This window comes from Carettochelys insculpta, chromosome 15 (genome assembly GCF_033958435.1).
Source record: "Carettochelys insculpta isolate YL-2023 chromosome 15, ASM3395843v1, whole genome shotgun sequence".
In the NCBI taxonomy this organism is placed as follows: Eukaryota; Metazoa; Chordata; order Testudines; family Carettochelyidae; genus Carettochelys; species Carettochelys insculpta.
The window spans coordinates 2,983,126-3,006,091 of NC_134151.1; the positions used below are offsets into that span (position 1 = coordinate 2,983,126).

The 22,966-nt window shown below is 55.6% G+C and overlaps 1 protein-coding gene across 1 annotated transcript in view; it reads right to left on the reverse strand.

The window, feature by feature from the left end:
- Window positions 1-4,615: 4,615 nt before the first annotated feature.
- PSD2 (pleckstrin and Sec7 domain containing 2) overlaps window positions 4,616-22,966 on the reverse strand; it is a 70,974-nt gene continuing 52,623 nt past the window's right edge. Inside the window, exons 10-14 of the mRNA XM_075009558.1 lie at window positions 22,424-22,494; window positions 11,052-11,209; window positions 7,937-8,081; window positions 6,127-6,270; window positions 4,616-4,822 (exon numbers count right to left, since the gene is read on the reverse strand). Coding sequence (XP_074865659.1) covers window positions 4,616-4,822; window positions 6,127-6,270; window positions 7,937-8,081; window positions 11,052-11,209; window positions 22,424-22,494 — 725 coding nt within the window. The remainder of the gene's footprint in view (window positions 4,823-6,126; window positions 6,271-7,936; window positions 8,082-11,051; window positions 11,210-22,423; window positions 22,495-22,966) is intronic.

Sequence of the window (22,966 nt, forward strand, 5' to 3'; positions counted from 1 at the left end):
GGTGCTCGGTTCCTGGCCCCTGAAAGCAGCCTGTTTGAGATGGCAGTGGCTCTCACTGTTGGCCCATCAGGCCCCTTTGGGGTGCCCCTCATTGGACAACCCCAAAACTGCAGCGGCCACTAATTACGCTGGAAGAGCTTCTCCCAAGAAGGTTGATGCTTTGGGTTCCTCCTTCTCAGCTACGCAGAGAAGCCAGCACTCCAACTTGATCAGCCTTGGGCAGGGCCTTCTCCAACTGGCCTCCACCCAAAATAACCAGTGCTGTTGTTTACCCTGTTGTGTAAAACATGGGCCAGGGGTCCCCAGTGATGACAGCAGGCCGCAAGTTTAAAACAAGCATGAGGGGGCCCTTCGTCAGCCAACGCTCGTCAGTCTGTGGAACTCCTTGCCAGAGAGCCCTATGAAGGCAACAGCTAGAGCTGGGTTCAAAAAGGAACCAGAGAACAGGTGGTCCTGGCCGAAAGGAAGCCAGGGATGCGACCCCATGTGCCAGGTGTCCCGGAAACCTGGCCCGCCAGACGCCGTCGTTGGCTGACTAGGTGGGCTTGCCTGAAAACGGTGCGGGCCATTCACTGGGACAGGCGAACGGCCAGCCGGGGCCAGGCCAAAGGGCCATCTTGCCCCAGGGTCCTGGCTGCTGACAGGGGCCAGTGCCAGGTGCCCCAGCGGGATGAACAGAACAGAGACTTAAATGATGCTCCCATTCCCAGCTTCACTGCTGCTGAAGCTGCTGGCTTTGGCCACCGTGGGGAGATGGGGCCAGAGGGACGTCAGTCCGGCTGCTCTTCTGCTGCCCGCCCCAATGAGGTGGTGCGCGCCAATGTTCACGACTAGCTAACGTTGCTGCCCGCCCCTCACTCATGCACATCCACCCGCAGGGGCTGAGCCACGCTGGCTCAGGACCTGGGAAAGCCCACGCCACAGGACCCCCGCCCGGATGGCCAGCGTGAGAATGCCCCCCCCACCATAGCAATGGGGGGGGTTAATGAGGGGTTAACGACTGGCACTGAAGTGACACTGCGGCAAGCCCAGGCGACTTTGCCCTCGCCGAGTGCCGGGCAGACACAAGCCATCCTGACCCCCACTCAGCCGTGTGTGTTGGGGGGGGGGGGGAGGTGGCTGCGAGCCACCCCCCCCCCCATCAGACTCGGGGGGGGAGGGGGCACCCTCTGCCAGGGTCCCCCTGTGTCCGGCACCCCCCCGGCATGGCGCCTCATCCCGATCTCTGCTCCCTGCTGCGTGGGGCGGGGGAGGGCAGGGTCGCCCGCTGCTAAAAAGCGTGGCAGCGTGCCGGGGTCTCCAACCCCCGTTCGACACCCACGGGAGCTGCACATGCACTACGGCCGCAGCCTTTTGGTGCAGCCCTGCCCAGCTGGGCATGTCGCACACCGATACCGCTTGAAAATGGGGGGGGGGCTAAACGGTAGCTCAGCCCTGCCCTCCCTCCCATGGCTGCTGTGCACGCCACACCCCACCAGCATACCCAGCTGAGCCCCACCCGCCCTCCAGCCCAGCCACGCCAGTCTACCCTCCGCTCCTGCAGCAGACGGCGATGCCGGGGAAGGGCGCAGTGCAAACGCCCTGCCGTGCCGGGCCAGCTCTGCATAGGAAGCGGTCGCACGTCACTCGCCCCACGAGCCGGGCGGTGCGCGGCGCTCCGAAGGACTGGCGTGCCAGCAGCGTGGCCCTGCGCTGGTGAACTGCCTGGCTCCCGGCAGAGCGGATCAGCCTGGCTGCTTGGCCAGGCTGCTGTGGAAAGCCGGGGCTGGAGTGGGTAAGCGCTGGGCGTGCAGGGAGCTGCAGGGGCCCTGGTGCCAGGGAGTCTGGGCTCACTAGCCTGCATTCCAGAGCCCGCCAGGGGAGGCAGCGCTCCCACCCGCCCACGTCTCCTGGGCTGGAGGGGGAAGAAGGAGGAAGTAGCTCAGCGCCGGGTGCAGCAGGTGCCTGGGGGTGCTTGCGGGGAACAGGATCATCCAGCAACGGTGGCATCTGCTGGGAAGCCTGAACCAGGCTGGGGGGTGGGGGAGGGAACCAGGGATGAGGTGAGCGAGGGCGCCGATTTGCCTGCTGAGGTGCTGCAGCAGCCCAGCAGAGCGAGCGTCTCAGAGACCACTGCCAGGGCAGAGAGACGAAGGCAGCTGGGCCTCAGGCGCTTGTATGGGCGGGGAGGAGGTGAACGCCTCCAGAGGCCAGAGTCAGGGAATGGGGCGGATGCTGACGGCTCATGAGCAAACAATGGACTCGATGCCATAGGGCTGTTCTGTGGCAGGCAGGAATGGCCTCACTTGGGGAAAGGCTAGAAACAGCCCGTGGCTGGGGGTGTCCCTGCGAGTGGCTATAAGCGCTTTGGAGGCTTCAACCCGCTTCCTGAAGCATCATCCTCAGGTGCTGCAGCCAGAGGCTTCTCCCCAGGAGCACTCAGAAACAAACGGATTTGTGACCCTCCCCAGGGCCTGGCATTAGCGGGAGACACAATCGCCTACACTAAGCCAGGGCTTTTCCTTACTGAGACCCTGCCCCTCCCAGACTCCGCCTGCCCATCCAGGATCCACCTGCCCCTCCTCCCATTTAGCAACATGAGGGGCCCCCTGACACCAGCTGGTCACCCTTCTGGGGAGTGCAACTCACCTGAGGACTCCTGAGCTGCTGTTTCAGGGTCCCTGAAGACCAGCAAGCAGGGCCTAGTTGGTACTTTCAAAGTTCATGCCACCAGCATAGGGGGTAGAAACATGCCCCCCCCACCCTGACTTGTTCACTCCCAGCTTGAGACTCCTGCACTAAGCCATCAGCTTTCGCCACCCCAGCTGAGCTCCAGGTACAGTTCCCATCCGGAGCGTTGCCGGGACACACTATTCGGGAGCTTGGCTCATGATGGCATTATTCCACTGCAGGGGGAAACACCTGGCTCCACTGAATTCAACTGGCCTTTTGCCATGGGGTTGGAAATTCAGCTAAACAAAGCGAGTTTTAAGTCTAGAGAGGTGATACTTCTGTGGGTGATTGGGTGATTATGGCTAAATTCAAGGCTCTGGCACTCCAGAAGCGACTGGAAAGCATGAGCCTCAGTGAGGAGTTGACTTCAGACCAGTTCTCTTTAGCAATAGATTCAGCTTTATTGTTATTTCTTCGTTTGACATGATTCTTAGTGCTTCCTTTCACAGAAACTATCAAAATGTACAAAGCAAACAAAGAGCTCAAAAGAAGAGGTGAGGTAAAAGAAGAGGTCAAATTGGCCGGAGGCGTTTACAGCGAGCCCATGGTTAGAAACTTTATGGAAACCCAAGAGTCTATAAACCCTCAAAAGTTGGCAAGAGTCCAAACAAAAAATTCTCTTTTTTTTCCCTTAAAAAAAGCTGCAAAAATATAAACTGTAAATTACTGTAATTAGCAGCGACAAGATCCTTCAAAAATCGGAACTTGGTTACTGTGAACATGCCTAGAAATCGAAATGAAAATAAATAAAGTGCCTTGGGCATCCGAAACGCAGTGAGATCATCTCTAGTACAACAGCAAATAATCGGACCACAGACAACAGAATGGAGCAGAAACACAATATCCTGTTGAAAGAGTATAGTATGCTCACAGCAAGATGGAATACGTACAATACAAATAGACAGGAGTTTGATTTCCCACCTGTCCTGGTCATGTAGCAAAGCTCATAGCTGCAGGACAGCTGCTCAGATGGGGCCCCCTTCCAAAGAGGCCAAAGCCATGGTTTGGCTGTTTAGTTTAATAAGCGCCAAGGGTAGAGCCAAGTGTCACAGCAAAGCCACATGGGATTTCATTGCAAAAAGAAAAAAGAGAGAGGCAGTTGCATTTTTAAAAACATTCTGCTATGTTATGAAGTCCCCTGTATCCTCAAATCGTCTTCCATATGATGCGTCCCAGCCATCTCGCCTCCACGGAGTTGGACCTCTGACATTATGTTTCAAAACCATTTTCAAGTTTCCTTATATATATTTATCTCTCTATATTTATATGTATAAAACCCAAGCAATAGTGTCCGGGATATCTCTACTGCCACGCGGTGCTTGTTTTTTGTACACACACGGTAATGACACCATTGGATCCTCAATAAATACCCCACTGAATCTGGATTATTGCAATATGGAGAATTTTGCTCCTCGAGACTGTTTCTTTCTGCTGTTTCGCTGTACGTGCTGCTGGTGCTGCAGACCTGCTGCTGGTTGTTAAAAAGGAACAGATTCGAGACCCCAAGACCTGGCTGTATCTCCATGTTGCCAGAAACTGCAGAAGGCTGGAAACTCTAGTCCCACAGGGCAGAGCTGCTGAAGAACGAGCAGCCCAGCCCTCGTACAAAGAACAGGGCCCCTTTATTGCATGCACACAGGGAGCAGTAGGGAAAGAAACACTGGAGGGGGTTACAGACATGAGGAGGACATAGAGTCAATGACACTGAAATGTCAGGGCACTGGGAAAAAAATTAGCGAAGTGTAAACTAAAGCTTCTTTGATTTCTTTCACTGGGTCAGTCTCCATGTCCCGTATGTCTACCGGTTTTGTTCCTATGGTTTCCTAGGTATAATTGTGCTCATAGATCTAGCCAAGGAGTACTAAGCCTCACAGGATGGGTTCTCCCACACTAGAGTTACCTGTTAAGTGTTCTGCTCTATAGTGTCCTTTTCCGCCTTGCTATGCACAGACAAGTGTCCTTGGCTCAGGGAAGGGCTTGAATGCGTCTTCCGCAAGGAGATGTCGTCGGCTTCCACCATGAAAAGGCCAGCTTCAATTTTCTCCAGATCATCTGTTCCGACTTTTATCTTCACGCACAGCAGGTTAATGTACGTCTCATACCGGCTCTTCTGCAGAGGGAAACGGAACAGAACAAACAGCTGGGTAATGGGGAAGGCATGAGGCAAGGGCGTGCCGAGATCGCTGAGGGTATCCAAGAAAGATCTGCGGCAACCATCCATCACCTGCATGGAACAACGCACCGAGCGAACCCATTCGCTCTCAGGCAGGCGGACAACAGGGGTTGACTCAGCTTTATGGCAGATAAACAAAGTGGGATCAAATGAAAAGCAGGATCATTGCTAATTGCAATGTGTGCCTGTTATGCCCACTCTTACCGACCCATAGGTAAATACACCAACATTGGTGTGAAATTATCCAGTAACCATAACAGTGCTGGTCTTGCTGAGTTCTTGTGATGTTAACTATAATCTGTAGGAAAAAATACTAGTGCTAATCCATATTGAAATTTAGCTGTGTGCCGGGCACTTCACTAACTGGGTCATGATTACCCATAGGCAGTGGCGTCCTCTCATATTAGTATAAAAAGGAAGGACTGCTTCATTTTCCTTGTGCCCATCATATTTAATATCAAAGGTAGATTAGGTCAGGTTTTGTGGTCCCTCACAACATTAAGTCCTGCTGCATCTGGCCCCATCTTCCCCGCCTTTGCTGGACCTTCAGACTCTGCACAGGCTGTCCAGACTGGAGCGGTGTGCTTCCTAGGTGACGTTCCCTAGCTGCGGCATAGCCTGGCTCTCCGTGTAGGGATGAGGTGCAGCTGAGACTGGGTAACCTCAGATCACACCCAGCAAAGCTGCAGGTTCTGGCCCTCTGTGGGCTCTTCAGAGGTAGCCTAGAATCACTGTAGCAGCTTTTCTACCACTCCACCTGTCCACTACAGGACGTCTAGCTGGTGGGGTGGCCATGGTTTTCCGATATCCCATTACTGACTGGTCTCCAGGGGCTGCTGGCAGTAGATGTAAGTGAGAGCAGCTAGACCCAGGACAGGGGGATGTTCAGATCTCATACAGCCAGCCTTAGTCCCGCAGTGGTCCAGACAGAGGGGCTGCCCACCTCCTTTCTGCAGGACAGACAGACAGGTCAGGAGAGCAGGCTGGGGTTGAGTTCTCTGGCTTTTGTCCGGTTTGTAAATTGACACGGAAAATCATTTTTTAAAAATTTCAGTGCACGAAAACCCAACCTTGCCCTCAGGACACACTGCTCTGCTGGTGTGCAGGGGCCTCGCTGCATGTACCCAGCTGTGTGCGCACGCACAACCGCACACATCCACAGAAGCCATCCCACCCTTACCAGCTCCCCTCAGACTGGTCCAGGGACTCATTTCTCACAAGAACGCTGAACGTTCCCTTACCTCGAATATTAGATAATGCTCTTTCAGCCGATATTCTTCAGCCTCTTTTGACTTGAGGCCTTTCTCTACAGGATGTAATTTATGCTCCGTTAATTCGTCTGCAATCTGCCTCATCTTATTTTCGTGGGACCTCAGCTGTTCTTCCTGTGGAGAGAAACCAGGCCAGTGTTTGGCTGCACTCCTATGTCAAGGCCAGGGCAAGGGCAGTAGCAGATTGCGGATGGGGGCTTCTTCTTTTCAAGGAGGTGCAATCATTACTGTGGGAGTGGATATGCACGGTGCCACAGCTCCCTCTGCAACGCAGACATGAACTGGGCCATGTCCTTTAACACTCTGCCTGTCCTGAACCGTGGTTCAGATTCTCAGACTCTCTCAGCTCCCAGCTCCCATCAAGGAAGTTGCCTTAGTGTCCTGTTCCTTCAGCAGAGCCAGGCATTCCCCTCTGACCTGCCAGGTCTCTGACCTTATGACATGGGCTCCCATTGGATAAAGGCCGTGCGCTCCCTCTCTGGAACACAAAGACCGTAAGACCAGCCATAGTGGGTTGGAACTAAGGATCATCTCGCCCAGTGTCCTGTCTCCTGACAATGGCCAATGCCAGGTGCCCCAAGGTAGTGAACTGAACAGAGAATCATCAAGTGACCCCTCCCTTGTCATCCATTTCCAGCCTCTGGCAAACAGAGGCCAGGGGACACCATTCCTACGCATCTTGGCTAATAGCCATCGTCGGACCTGTCCTCCATGAACTTATTTAGTTCTTTTTTGAACCCTGTTGAAGTCCTGCTCTTCACAGCCTCCTCTGGCCAGGAGTTCTCGAGGCCGACCATGTGCTGAGTGAGGAAAAACTTCCTTTCATTAGTTTTAAACATGATACCCATTAATTTCATTTGCTGACCCCTTGTTCTGGGGCTGATTCCTGTAGAAAGTGAGGGTTCTGCTCTCTCTCCAGGATGCTGAGGTGTGTTTGGGTTGTGTTCGCTGCTCCCTGGAGATCCCTACCCAATGCTACAGTGTGTTTGGTATTCTCTGGAGAGCCTGGCAGCTGCCTGAGAGCACATGTCTGAGAGCAAATGCTGCCCCAGAGAGCTGAGCAGTGCTTTCCTTACTGTAATATGTGACCCCCCAGCCTGGCCAGACCCTGTGCCAGATTACACAGCTCAACTGCTCCACTTTCTGCCCTAAAGAGGGAGGAGTTCAGAGCTCCCTCCGCTGCCCTGAGGGCTGGCACTTGCAATGCTGAATGAGATGTGGGCACCAGGGCTGGGTGGATTCCAGTCCAAGGAGGTACATGAATGTAGTTACTGTGCTGGGCACCGCTCCAGGAGCAAAAGCCAAGGGATGATTTCCCAGAATTCAGGGAATTTTCTCTATTTCCCTGGCTGCGTTAGTGTGTGTAACTTCACTGAACGTGTGAATCAACTACTTATCTGTAACTATACAAGCGTTCCCAGCACGCGAGTGTTGTACCTGTGCGCATCAGGGTTCCCAACCACAGAATAACTGTACTAATAACTTAGCTGGGCCTGATCCTGGGACAAGGACCTGTCAGTCCTCTGAGGCTCTGGGAATCTTTGGCTCAGGCTCCAGCTCTGCCCCTGTGATGTGCCCTGGCTTGTGTGCCTCTGTCTAGGCCTGGCCCTCGAGCTCAGCCCTGCAGGCAGGTGGTGTGATTCTCAGGACAGTGTTCCTCTGCTACTCCCAGGGGGGCTGGGGATGAACCCGAAACAAGCAGCAAACAGGGTCACGTCCCAAAGCTCAGCCCACAGCACCTGCACTGCCCTGCGGCCCCACCCCCTCGTGCGGACATTACCTGGCACAGCTTAGTCATTGACGATGGCAAGAGGGGACGGCAGAACTTCTTCATGGAGCAGATGGCAGCTGGGAAGGCGGGGGCAGAGAAAATGGCAGCGACGAGGTTTATTCTCAGTATCCAGGAGAGCATTTCCTCTTTGCTCCTGGGACGGGGAGAGAGAGTTTGCGTCTGTTCCCGCGCCCAGCCCTTATTGTCCAGGGGGTTGTTAATTACCCTTCCGCCCTCCCCCATCCTCCTGCCCCTGAGACCAGCTCTCTGTCTCCACCCGTGGGCCTGGCCCTTGTCCTGCACAGCCCCAAGACAGGAACCGAGTCTCTAGGGCCCATTCAGTTCCTGGATTTTCTTATGTGACAAGCGCGGATCATTGGGGATAGTTGTGGGGATTTCGAAGGGGAATCCAGATGTGTTGGTCTCAGCTCTGGTGGTCAGTAATAACCGAGACGTGACGTACTCCACTGCCAGAGTGTTCAGTCCCAAAGAGCCCAGGAGAGGACAAATCTCCGCAGGATTGGAGCTCCCCTGAGCGGTTAGAACCAATCAGCACGGCTGAGACGGACAGCATGTGACCATTTGACTGGTGCATTGGCTGACCTGCCTAGGGAAAGTGGCCTGTGCTCTGGCTTACCAGACCTCACTGAATGCCAAGGCTGGGTCAGCCTGGTGAGAAACACATTCCATTTCCTTCTGAGTGAGGTCAGGGAAGCCAGAATCAGGCCCGAAGCATGGACTGTCCCGCCAGGCCAGCACATGGTGCAAACCTAGCGAGGCGGGCAGGCCTCCCGGCAACAGTGTGTGCTGCCCATCGCAGCCAGGGGTGAAGCCCAAGAAAGGCAGAGAAGTGTGCCACAACCCAGAGCCTTATCCCGACGCTGAACTTCCCCAAGGCCAGGCCCTCTTCTCACGCAGCCCGGGGGTTACTCCTTCTGCAGCTGTCACTGCATTGGGAGTTTTGCACCAATTTGCACTAGAGTAGACCTGGGAGCTGGGCTGGGGCCTCTGGCGTCTATTCTCCCTGGAAATACACTGGAAACAGCCTGATTCGCCTAGGCCCTGATTCTGATCTCCCTTGCAGTGGTGCAAATCAGGAGTAATGCCATGGAGACCAGTGGTATTACCCTCGAATAAACTCAAGGCCATGACACCGGAACCAGGCCTCCAGCATTTTGGACCTTGGCTACCAGGAAGTGCAGTGGCTGGAGAAAATGGCCCTTCCACCCAAGTGGGAACAACGCCAGCCCCCTGAGGTGACAAGGGGGTGGAGTCTGGTGAGTAGCCCCAGGTGGGAGAGGTGCCGGCTCTGGGGACTGTCAGGCCCAAGGACTAGCGTGGGGGGCTCATGTTCTACAGCTCCATCAGACCCTTCCTGAGCGCCGCACGCAGGAACGTGGAATGTTCTTCACCCTCCTGGTTTCGTCAGTGTCTCCTGGAATCGGTCTCCATCTCCCAGAGGCTACTGAAGCCAGACAGGGAGATTTTAGGCCACTCAGAGTGGGGTGGTGCAGCGGGGCTGAAGCCGGCTCCCGGCCTGCTGTGCTCCACATCACTCCCAGAAGCAGCTGGACTGTCCCTGCAGCCCTGGTGGGAGTCAAAGGGTCTCCAAGTAGTGCCCCACCTCCTCTGGCTTCACGGCTCCCATTGGCTGGAGGCTGTGGCCAATGGGAGCTGCAGGAGTGGTGCCTGCAGGAGAAGGCAGTGCACATAGCCACCGGCCCCCCTCCAGAAGAGGAAGGGATGTGCCGGCCACGTCTGGAGCAGCATGGAGCCAGGGCAGGCAGGGAACCCCTGCCTTAGTCCCACTGCGCCTCCAAGCGGGAGCTGCCCAAGATAAGCACCACCTGGCTGGAGCCCTCAGCCCGAATCCACGACCCCAGCCATGAGGCCCCTCCTGGAGACAGCCCCCCACTCTCTGACATGCATCCCTCATCCTGCCCTAGCGCTACACTCCCTCTTGTATCCAGTACCCTTCACCACCTCCAATACCTCAACCTCCTGCCCTGAGCCCCCGCCTAGAGCCCACACACCCTGTCCTGCACCCCAACTGCCTGCCCCAGCCCTGAGCCCCCGCCTAGAGCCCACACACCCTGTCCTACACCCGCCCCCTTGCCCCAGCCCTGAGCCCCCTCCTAGAGCCCACACACCCTGTCCTGCATCCGCCCCTCTGCCCCAGCCCTGAGCCCCCTGGGAGAGCCCACACACCCTGTCCTGCACCCCAACTGCCTGCCCCAGCCCTGAGCCCCCTCCTAGAGCCCACACACCCTGTCCTGCACCCCAACTGCCTGCCCCAGCCCTGAGCCCCCTCCTAGAGCCCACACACCCTGTCCTGCACCCCAACTGCCTGCCCCAGTCCTGAGCCCCCTCCTAGAGCCCACACACCCTGTCCTGCACCCGCCCCTCTGCCCCAGTCCTGAGGTCCCTCCTGGAGTCCACACACCCTGTCCTGAACTCCAACCCCTCTGCCCAGCCCTGAGCCCCCTGCAAGAGCCCACACACCCTGTCCTGCACCCAACCCTCTGCCCCAGCTCTGAGCCCCCTCCTAGAGCCCACTCACCCTGTCCTGCACCCTGACCCCCTCCCCAGCAGAGGCGGGACTGTAGGGAAGGCACAGGGCAGAGGGCAGGGCAAGGATGTGTGGGTTTGTGTGATTGGACAGTTGGCAAGCCCAATGGGCCTTAAGTGGAGCACGGGGTCTGACATCTACACCTCAAGAAACGTCCCCAAGCTTGGATTATTGTTTGCCTTGGCCAGGTGACTTAAACCACGACCCTTCGATTACTGCACCCCCATTACTCTGGGGTAAAAGGCTTGGGGTGACCAGGCAGCAAGTGTGAAAAACTGGAACCGGGGGAGTTAGGTGCCTTTCTAAGATGCCCCCTCCCACAAAGCGGGTCTGTGCCTATACAACTGGGACAGCTGGTTCCCCTACGGTGTCTGCACCCTGTCGGAGAGAAGTGCAGCAGGCCGGGTGCTGCTAACCCAGCTGATGTGCAAATATTTCAACCGGGGAGTCTCACATCTTTTTCAAGCCACATAGAAACCAACCTGGCAATGCCCAGAAACTCGGCGGGGGCCCCGGCCGGGAGTCCCCTGGGCTGGGCTGCGCTGTGGTACTCACGGAGCTTGAAAGAGAAAAACCCTCCAGTCAGCCGTCTTCAGCTTGAGCACGTTGGACTTCTTGCTGTAGTCGGAGGCTTTGGTGGCTAAGGCGTGGTGGACGCGGATGGCGTTTTTCAGATCCACTTCGGAGAGATCTTTGTCAGGTTTATATTCGTCCTGTAGGAAGGAGCATTCGCAGGGGAGTGACAAGGCTGGCCTCTGTGGGCTTCTTGAACAAACAAGCCCCGCAGGCTGGGGGCCACTGGCTGCAATGTACTGAGCTCTTTACAGGTCTCTGACCTAAGAGCAGCTCCACTTAGCTGGTGCGTGTTCATGAAGTGCCAGGGCGGGTGTGGTTCGGGGAAGCTAGTGGACAGCTGCACTGCAGTCAGACACCCGGAGCTGGCCTGTGCCTGCTGATTTGGGCTGTGGCTAAGGGGCTGTTTAACCTGTGCTTATCTTTAAGTGGCACTGATGCCAGGGCACAGCGCCTGGGCTGGGTGAAGATGGACACACGGCCAGGCTCAGAGCCGGGTGCAGATGGACACACGGCCAGGCTCAGAGCCGGGTGCAGATGGACACACGGCCAGGCGCAGAGCCGGGTGCAGATGGACACGTGGCCAGGCGCAGAGCCGGGTGCAGATGGACATACGGTCAGGCGCAGAGCCGGGTGCAGATGGACACGTGGCCAGGCTCAGAGCCGGGTGCAGATGGACATACGGTCAGGCTCAGAGCCGGGTGCAGATGGACACATGGCCAGGCTCAGAGCCGGGTGCAGATGGACACATGGCCAGGCGCAGAGCCGGGTGCAGATGGACACATGGCCAGGCTCAGAGCCGGGTGCAGATGGACACATGGCCAGGCTCAGAGCCGGGTGCAGATGGACACGTGGCCAGGCGCAGAGCCGGGTGCAGATGGACACGTGGCCAGGCGCAGAGCCGGGTGCAGATGGACATACGGTCAGGCGCAGAGCCGGGTGCAGATGGACACATGGCCAGGCTCAGAGCCGGGTGCAGATGGACATACGGTCAGGCTCAGAGCCGGGTGCAGATGGACACATGGCCAGGCTCAGAGCTGGGTGCAGATGGACACATGGCCAGGCGCAGAGCCGGGTGCAGATGGACACATGGCCAGGCTCAGAGTTGGGTGCAGATAGACACATGGCCAGGCTCAGAGCCACGTGCAGATGGACACATGGCCAGGCTCAGAGCTGGGTGCAGATGGACACATGGCCAGGCTCAGAGCCGGGTGCAGCTGGACACATGGCCAGGCTCAGAGCTGGGTGCAGATGGACACATGGCCAGGCTCGTGCCTTAGGTGGACAAGGGGCTGCCAAGGCTGCATTGGTGGGTTCCTTTTTACAGGGTTTGAGGGCATGAGGGAGCAGTAGCTGAGCTGAGCCCCCACCCCAGCTGAGCTAACAATGAGAGCGAGAGCACAGGGACTGGCCAGGATGACCTCTCAGGGTCCCTTCCAGTTCTAGTGTTCCAGGATTCTATGACCCTCCCAGGGCTACGCTGCTGTGTGCCACAGGCGGAGAACCGAAGGGACTGAGCTGCACCCATGTGCAGTCCTGGCCATGGCAGGGATTTCATTAAGTGCGCTATAATCTATGCGATCCTGGCAATCAGCCAGGCCCCACCTCCAGGTGACTCTCACAACACATCACCTCCGAAGTCAAAATATCCTTGTCTTCCAGCGCTGCTTGTCACACAGCAGAAGGCAAAATCTTGCCACGTTCCTTCTGCCAGTCTCAGTCTGTGTGCAGAGGCCAGCTGAGACCTTTCCCCGGGCTCTGCTACACCTGCATGGGCTTGGCAGGGCTAAGAGGATACAAGCCCCTTTGCCCCAGGATGGTAGCAGCAGAGTCATGCAGCGCACAGAAACCTGGTGTGCAGCAAGAAGGGGCCATTAACACAGAGCTGCGTGTCTGACCGGAAGGGGCCCGAAAGCTGCTTTTCTGAAGCAGTCAGGGGAAAGAAAAAAAAAAATCTGGTTAGAAATCCTGCTGTGTGCATGAGCAGATCCACCGCCAGGCCTCCGGTGAGGAGATGCTAACTGGAGCCAGACCAAGAAAAGCCTGGCAGCCAATGCCTTAGAGGTGAGCCACAAAAAACCTCCTCCGTGTTGCTTCCCCGTAGGGTGTGTACGGGTGTCTACGAGGGGGACGGAGCTGCACGCATACTGCTGAATGGGGTGCGGCTCTGATGGGCTTTTCCCTGTGGTAGCGGCTGTGGGCGTGTTAATTGGCTTTTCCTAAGGAACTGTAACATTACAGCACCTCCTGGGCCTGCTCTGAAATGACAGCGGTTCTGGAGATGCTGAACTCTCGGGTTTAGATGTAACAAACCCTGGCCGCATATAGACATGGACAACAGGGGTGGCATGCAGGACCCGCAGCCTAAGGGCCAGTGCTCACAGGGGCTGTGTCTACACGTGCACGCGACTTCGAAGTAGCGGCACTAACTTCGAAATAGCACCCGTCGCGGCTACACGCGTCGGGCGCTATTTCGAAGTTAACTTCGACGTTAGGCGGCAAGATGTCGAAGTCGCTAACCCCATGAGGGGATCGGAATAGCGCCCTACTTCGACGTTCAACGTCGAAGTAGGGACCGTGTAGACGATCCGCGTCCTGCAACGTCGAAATTGTGGGGTCCTCCATGGCAGCCATCAGCTGAGGGGTTGAGTGACGCTGTCTCTCCAGCCCGTGCGGGGCTCTATGGTCACCGTGTACAGCAGCCTTTAGCCCAGGGCTTCTGACTGCTGCTGCTGCAGCGGGGGATTCATGCTGCATGCACAGGGTCTGCAACTCGTTGTCGGCTCTGTGGATCTTGTGCTGTTTAGTGCAAGTGTGTCTGGGAGGGGCCCTTTAAGGGAGCGGCTGGCTGTTGAGTCCACCCTGGCTACGTCTACACGTGCACCCAACTTCGAAATAGCTTATTTTGATGTTGCGACATCGAAATAGGCTATTTCGATGAATAACGTCTACACGTCCTCCAGGGCTGGCAACGTCGATGTTCAACTTCGACGTTGCTCAGCCCAACATCGAAATAGGCACAGCGAGGGAACGTCTACACGCCAAAGTAGCACACATCGAAATAAGGGAGCCAGGCACAGCCGCAGACAGGGTCACGGGGCGGACTCAACAGCAAGTCGCTCCCTTAAAGGGCCCCTCCCAGACACACTTTCATTAAACAGTGCAAGATACACAGAGCCAACAACTAGTTGCAGACCCTGTATATGCAGCACGGACCCCCAGCTGCAGCAGCAGCAGCCAGAAGCCCTGGGCTAAGGGCTGCTGCCCACGGTGACCACAGAGCCCCGCAAGGGCTGGAGAGAGAGTATCTCTCAACCCCCCAGCTGATGGCCGCCATGGAGGACCCCGCTATTTCGATGTTGCGGGACGCGGATCGTCTACACGTCCCTACTTCGATGTTGAACGTCGAAGTAGGGCGCTATTCCCATCCCCTCATGGGGTTAGCGACTTCGACGTCTCGCCGCCTAACGTCGATTTCAACTTCGAAATAGCGCCCGACGCGTGTAGACGTGACGGGCGCTATTTCGAAGTTAGTGCCGCTACTTCGAAGTAGCGTGCACGTGTAGACGCAGCTCCTGTGACCCTGTCTGCAGCTGTGCCTGGCACCCTTATTTCGATGTGTGCTACTTTGGCGTGTAGACGTTCCCTCGCAGCGCCTATTTCGATGTGGTGCTGCGCAACGTCGATGTTGAACATCGACGTTGCCAGCCCTGGAGGACGTGTAGACTTTATTCATCGAAATAGCCTATTTCAATGTCGCCACATCGAAATAGGCTACTTCGATGTAGGCTTCACGTGTAGACGTAGCCAGGGTGTGCTAAATGAGGGCAGGTTTGCCATTAAGCACTCCCACCTCGTTACAGGGAGGAGTAGAGGTGAACAGGAATGTTCCACCAGAAGGGGTTTCCCCTGGAAATGCAGTGCCTCCAAAATTAAAATTTTCTAGGGGCAATTTTGCTGAATTCCATAGAAAACTTTGCTGAAATTGTGCCAGGGCCCGGGCAGATCCAGCCCTCTGTCATGACTGCTCCTCATTAGCAGAACAAATTAGAGGCGGCTAGAGATAACCTGCCCTAATTGGGAAGCAGAGACAGCTGCTACCGAACTAGCCTGAGGCCGTAGAAAAGCCTCAGGGGAAGGAAGCCAGCATGGAGTGAGGAGAAAGGCAGATGGTGCAGGGTTTGTTGTAATAGTGAAACGTGGGTGGGTGGAAAAGAAGAAGAAGAAGAAAAAAGCTGTAAATAAAGTGCACTGGTTACCGAGCCCAGGCTCTCAGAGAGACTCTGTGGTCCCAGCAGAGACAGAGCCAAAGCTGCTGTTACAAGTGAGATCTCGTCCTGGAACTCCTGGGCTGGAGCAACTGTTTGGCAGCCCAGAGGTGGAGAAGCCTCGGCAGTGACTGGTGGAGCAGCAGCAGGTGGTGCAGGAGGCAATGCAGAGTCTTCCACCAGCCCCTCCTGCAGAACGTGGCAAGTCCCATTGGAGGGGCTGGAGGTCAGGCACCGACGACGTCTTTGTAAATTGAGCCTGACCAATGACCCTGATGGCTTCCTATCCACCCTGGAGTGGGCAGCTGCAGGTGCTGGATGGAACAGGGCAAACTGGGCCCTGCAGCTGGCTCCCTACCTAGCTGGTGAAGCCCAAGTGGCCTATGTGGGCCTAAGGGAAGATCTGGCCAGGAATGATAGTGCAGTGAAGGGGGCTGACCTGGACCAGCTGGAGGGTAGACGGCTGTAGAGAAGATCCAGTCAGTCAAGTGGGGAGAGGGGTTGGTGTGGCCCTGGGCATAGTGGGTTATGCCACCCGCTGCTTGAGGCCGGATGCCTAGATAGTGGGGCAGATCATGGATGTTCTCATCCTCGGGCAGATTTTACAGGGCCTCCCCCAGAACATAAAGCCGTGGGTGAGGTGGCACCAGGGGAATAGACTCAAGAGGTCCATAAAACGTATGGAGGACAACATAGAGGCATATTTCCCCAGCAAGGAGGGATGGCTGAGAAGGGAAGTGGAGACCAGGGGAAGGTACAGAGAGACCCCGCCTGGGAAGGGCCTGGAGCACAAAGGGGAGGACAGCCGAGGGGGTCCTGACTGGTTGTCAGCTGGCAGCGCAGCTGACCGGGACGTGAGAGTGGAGACCGCCCTTACGTGGATTGTGGGTGGACGGAGTTCTGTGGCTGGGCAAATGCTGGGGCAGAGGAGCAGAAGCTGTCCCTCATTCCAGTGATGATGGGGAGGAAGCTGCAGTAAGGCCTGATGGACTTGGCCTGAGTCTGCTCACTGGTACAAAGGTAGTGAGGCTGCAACGGGCGGATTCCTAGTGCGCAGATGGATGCAGAACGTACCCATGGGGACAGGAGCTTTGGGCAGGTGTAAATCCCAAAGGCTGGGGGATACCGAAGGACGTGCCTGACCCCCTGGCTGAAGGTTCACAGTAGGACCCCTTCCAAGGAGGGAGGGTGGGCAGAGGCGAAAAGCCCAGGATCGGGAAGAGGGGAGATTTCCCAAAGAAGGAGCTAGATACCTATGAGCAGAAATCCCTGGACAACAGAGCGCAAGCAGGGGGAGGGAAGCTATGGGCGAGACAGCCACCCCAAGGTCCTGGAGTGGGGAGCCAGCCAGCTTTCTGCACCCGTTACTCCATCTGAGGAGCGGCAAAGGAGAGGGTTAGACCTCCTGAGCCTGATTCTGCTCTCTCACACCGTGATGAAAGTCAGGAGTAACTCCAGGGCGAGGCCAAACCGGGACAAGAAGCTGACGTGTTAGTAGGGAGACAGAGCTCACGGAGAAGAGGGACAAGGGCTTCTCCTGATCCCGTCTGCTCAGGGGCTATGGAGAAGCTTCCCCTGGCTCAGCCTCGGAGAAGAGATCAGCAACCCCCCAGCCGCCAGTCTGAGTCCAGGCCAGTGCTGTAGGCAGCTGGGCTCCGGGACCCTCCTTCCCTCGCTCCCCCTCCTCACAAGTCCCAGTCAGTCACTGCAGGAGCTGAGACTTGCCGCCGTGGTTCTGCTGTTGCTGTGTAGATGCGGCCAGCGGCTCAGCCCTGCTCACGCTCTCCTGCTGGGGGCAGGAGATGCACCTCCGGGGCCAGGTTCCGCAAAGTAATGGTGGCCTGCTGGTTCTGAGGCATGGAGGAGTTTTGCTCACCCGCCTCCCCCCCGGCCAGCCTGCCCTCATGCTTTTACAAGGACTTGCAAAACTCGTCCTGTCTCAGGTTCGCCGTACTGTATTAGCGCAGGGCAAGTGACCTAAAGGCATTGGTCAGGCACCCTGGGAGCGCCCCTTCTCCTGCCTCAGCCAGGTCCGCTCTTGGGGGAAAGGGCTGCAGGATCGGGCCCTTGGGATGGTCCCCAAACATGCAGCTCTTCAAAGCAGTCCTACATAACAGAACCCAGCACTTCACACTCAGCCCCTAATCCTGCCAACACCCCAGGCATGTGCGAATTTTGGCTGACTATCTCAATCTCACAGTGCCTGCAGGAGCCAGTATGTGGCAGGGAACTGAGCTCAGAGTTCCCACTTGTTCCTCAAGACCATGCTAAGCCCTGCTAAGGGATCCAGAAATTGCTCCTCCAAACTGTGCTAGGTCATGCCAGGCCCTGCCCATCCAGCAAGTAATGGGAGGAGAGTCAACCACTGTATTGCATCCCTCTCTCAATCGATTGAGCGATGTGTCCATCCCCATATGCCCTGTCTGTCTGCCTACCCAGCTACAACAGCTCCATCACTCTATCCATCCTTCCCCATGCTACAGTGCCGACTATCCATCTCCACACATCAGCTCTGTCCAGTCCCATCCGTCAGCGCTGTCCGTCTAATCTAGGACAAAGCGGGGGAGGTAATCTCTTTGATTGGGCCGACTTCTGGTGGTGAAAGGACAAGCTTTTGAGTGACATGCAGTTCTTCAGGTCTGTGGTAGCTTGGGAACATATCTCTTCCGCCCCTGGAAGCTGGTCCAATGAAGAGATTCTCCTCCACCTTGGCTTTCTTCTACACTGTTTCCAGCCTGATGACAACTCTGGAAGCAACAAGCGGGTCTCTCTCTCTCACATTATCCTTCTAACTCGCCACCAGGATCCAGTGGGACTCTCTGTTCTTAGCACCTCCTAGGCAGGACCTCATCCATGCTCCCTGGCCCAGCCATTTGGTGCTGCCTGAGTTGAGTGAGCAGATGAGGCTTGTCCTTTCACAAGGAAGGTGTAGAACAGGGACAATCAATTATTTTTTTGTCAAGGTCCCAAGTTTCTTCATCAAAGTATAGCCAAGCTCCAGACTCCAGAGAAAATAATACAGAGATTAACATAAAAAGATTTTGGGGCCTACACTATCACATCTGGGAGTGTGAGTTTGGCCCATTGTTCGCCTATTGAATACTCTTGGTGTAGTGGCGGCTATGTTGGGTTTGTTGCACGTCTTTCTGGGTCCTCTCCAGTGTTGGGGCTTGGCTGGAGCAGCTGACATTCCAGTCACCTGGACCCGTGGAAGGGCCCTTTAGTGTCTGGTGCAAGTTAGAGCTCCCCTGAGGCTGTTCTATCTCATATCACAAGCTCATGGGAGAGAGGAGAATGCTTCAAACCTGTTGGCATCTCCACTGCGGGGTCCTGCACTGAGTGGATGTGGCGCTACGGGTACATTGGTGTCCTTGACTGGGTGTACCCAGCTCCCGGTTTGTAGCTAGTTCCGTGGCGCTGAGGCAGAATCTGTGCTCCTTATTGTCATTGTGGTGGCACATAGTAACATCTTCTTCACTGCTATTGTCCAGGGATTTGTAGCCAAACAGATCCCACCTCCTGCTACTTACAGCCATCTTGAGGCAACATATGTTTATAGGTACGTTGGCAGTACTACCTAATGGTTAAAGCACAGAACCGGCGGGGAAGAGATCCCAGTTCTTCTACCAACCCCCAGTGTGAGGGTTCAGTAACTAGCCTCCAGGTCATAGTGGGCATTTGTAGACCTGGGCATCTCCCGACTCTGTTCTGATCTTTAACGACCGCCCTTGCATTAGCAAGCACAGATTGTTCCAGCACAGCAGCATTATGGGGCTGCAGTTCTTAGTAACACGTTGCCTCTCAAAACAATACCAAATGCTCTTTAAAAATATAACTGAGGTATAAACTACTAGAAGATTTCCCTGGAGTTACTTGGGTCCTTAGCGCAATTAATTCTTGTTTTTTGGAAATAAAATGAAAATGCCCCTCTTCCATTTCAGTCATTGCTCTGAGGTCGGGGTCAGGATGCAGCTGCCCCAGGGACAGACGACTCCCCCAGACCTCTTTCACTGCAGCGGCCGGGTGCCAAGTGAGAAGTGCCTCACCATGGCCATGGCAATTCCAGTGGGCACAGCTGGGAGTGGGGTGCAAGTTCCCCCCAGCAGGGGCACAACCAGGCTCGTCTACCCCCTGCACACCCCAGCTAGAGGGAGGAATGCAACAAACGCTGCACTTTCCCCTCACTCCCTTATGAGGGGGAACAGCCAGCCATGTTCCATAAGCTGTAGCCTCCCACCCTCCTTAAAGAGCTTGTAGGGGGTTGGAGGGGCAGGGCTGGGGCAGCCCAGGATGGGGGCGGGGACACATTTCCCCACTCCACCCCTTTCCCTGCCTAGAGGTTCTGTCTCTTTCCTGGATAGCTCTGTCAGACGCAGTTCCAGCCCTGGCACATCCCATTTTCCTGACACAGCCAAATGCTGACATTGTTTGGAGTTAGGACAAGAGAAAGCAGCATTGTGGATTTGGTGGTCGTGGCTCGTACGGCTCAGGAGGAATTCTTAGACAGACAGATTCTCTCAAATACACAGTAGATCCCCCGAGATCACTTCACACTCCCTGAAATGCAGTCACCTCTGGGGTGAAACGTGGTAATTACTTAACGGCGCACAGCAACCATTTGCCACTATTTTGAGAGGCTGTTGAATAGTTGAACTGGAAAGGACTTCAAGAGGTCATCAAGTCCAGACCTCCGCCCTCAGGGCAGGACCAAGTACCACCTATATCATCTTTAGTAGGTATTTATCTAAGCCTGTTCTTAAATATTTCCAATGATGGAGATTCCACAGCCACCCCAGGCAATTTATTCCAGTACTTAGCCAATCTGTCAGTTAGGACATTTTTCCTAATGTCCAACCTACACCTCCTTTGCTGCAGTTTAAGCCCATTGCTTCCTGGCCTACTAGCAGGAGCTAAGGAGAATCATTTTTCTCTCTTCTCCTTGTAACACCTTTTTAGGTACTCAAAAGCTGCTATCACATCCCCTCTCAGCCTTCTCTTTTCCAAACTGAACAAAACCAATTCTCTTCATCTTCTCTCAGGTCCTATTCTCTAGACCTTTAGTCATTTTAGTTGCTCTTCTCTGGACCCTCTCCAATGTCTCCATGTCTTTCTTGAAATGCGGTGCCCAGAACTAGACACATTACTCCAACTGAAGCCTAATCAGTGCAGAGTAGAGCGGAAGAATGACTTCTTGTGTCTTGTTCACAACACACCTGTTAGTGCATCCCAGAATCATGTTTGCTTTTTTTGCAACAGCGTCACACTCAGCTTGTGGTCCACTATGACCTCAGATCACTTTCTGCAGTGCTCCTTCCTAGGAAGGCACATCTTATATGTATGAGAATGGCCTATTAAACTGAAATTGCAGTGGAGAATCATAAATATGCAGATTCCATGTACCCTCATTGGTAACTGGGGTTAATACCGCATATGACCCACCATGGGATCTTAGGTGACTAAAAGTGGCTCAGACCTACCAAATCTTCCCCAGTACAGTAAACCCTCGAATTATGTGGGTGTTGTGTTTTTCCAACTCCTGTGTAACTCAAATTTTCACACAAGTGAGAGGGGAGAGAGAACCAGGCTGCAGCCTGGTTCCAGGCTCCCCTGGGCTTGCAGGAGCTGGGAAACAGACCAGCCCACCAGGGCTGGTCAGTTTCCTAGCTCCCAGAGTGGTGGAGAGCCAGAAACCAGGGAGCAGCCTGGTTCCTGTCTCCCTGCTGCTTGTGGGAGCCAGAAAACTGACCAGCTCAGGGCCGGTCAGTTTCCTGGTTCTGCCAGTGCAGGGCAGCTGGGAACCAGGCTGCTGCTTGGTTCCCATCTCCACTGCCCAGGGCTGGTCAGTTTCCTGGCTGCTTCTCCCTACCTTCCTCCAGCGGCGCGGCTGTCAGCCTGACAGCTATGCTTCTGGGGGATGGCAGGGGGAAGGGGCCACTGAACAGCTTCGGGCTGTGCTTAACTCACATTAAAGTGAGTTATGTGCAACCTGAAGCCGCCTGTTTCGAGGGTTTACTGTACGGTGACCAGCCGAGTACCCACTAAGGAGGTAGCTAACATCTCCCTCCTGTAGTGCTGCTCAGCTGGGTGTGAAAATCCAAACTGACCAAGGGCACCAGGCACCAAGCAATTAAAATCAGATCCTGTCAGATCTCGGAGAGCCCTGTCAGAAACACGTCAGGCTCGGGGACCTGCCAGGATGCAGGCATGGGGCTGAGTCACAGCTTGGTGCTGCCCCCAGGCCTCTCATGCCTCTTATATAATTAGCTACTTGTTTACTCCTGTTGTGCGGGAAACGGTAAGGCGATGTACGTGATCACCTACCCATGGGAAGGATCCTAGAGGCAGATGGGGGGATGCCACCAGTGACAATACACACAGGCTCCAGGTGTGGGGCTCTCCAATGGGTCTCTGGAGCTGGCCTTTGCACCTTATCTCATACGTGCTGGAGACAGTGAGGAGAGCTGTGTGGAGTTGGTGGCCACCTTTGGCATGACCAGGGTACAGTCTGCCAGGAGAGAGGCTCCAGCCTCGAAGCCAAGTAAGAACCTGCCTCAGCAAGGCACTGCAGCCGGTGCCTCACTTCTTGCGAGTTTCCCACGAGGGCACCGGAACTATCCCCATGCACCGAGCTGGCCAGCCTCACCGCACTGGGAACCGAGGGCCGGAAAGGCCATCCCGACCCTCCGCCCATCTCTGCTGCGAGGGGCTCCCTGACACCTCTGCCTACGTAATGGCCCCTCTGAGGAATAGCTGCAGGGCTGGACCTTCAGCCAGCTCTAGCCTCATTTCTCCTTCACCCTCCGAACATGACTCCATCTACTGCCTTCTTCTACAGCCAGAGATCCTTCGCTGCAGCAGCCCAGTCGCGCCCTCCACTCCACGTCACGAGTTTGACTAGACACAGCTCCCCCTACGGGCGCCCACCGCTCTGTGCACAAAACACTTGTTCAGTGCCTGCGTCGTGCGCCCGCGCTCAGAATCCCTGCCTCTCATGTCGATATTTGTCTCATCGTCTCGGGAAGTTCCTGCTCTGGAGGCAGCGCGACATCAGAAATATCAGCGTGGGACAGAGTCAGCTGCTTTTACCTTTTGCAAATAAAGAATGGTCCCTTTAAGCACTGCATAAAACTTCTTCCATCCTCTTCTTCCTCTCGGGGCTAAAAGGAAGAAAAGCAGCTTGTTGCACATGCCAGTGAACCAGGGCTCCCTCTCGTTTTTCCCATCCGTGGGCAGAATAAATTTTATTCGGTGCACCAAGGCCTGTGCAGCTGTGTACCACCCATAGACACATGTTGGCCACTGGGGGCGCTCTGCCAATTAGCTGGGCAGCACCTGAATCTCTCCTGGGCTCAGCTGACAGGGTACTCACCTGTTAACCACGGTGACCTTTTCCTCACTGGCAGTGTTGCAGGGAACCTGTGGCCCCACATGCCTGTAGAGTGGGGCTGGAGTAGCTGTGTGGCACTGCAGAGGGGCCCTCCAGCCTGGGCAGGCTGAGAAGGAAGGGGTGGGGTGAGGATGGTAGCGATGCCCTTGTGAGAGGATAAGTCTGCTCCGAGAGAGGAGACCTTGGGCCATAACCTTAGAAGTTCCTGGGGTTGTACTGGTCTCATCCATCTCCATTAACAG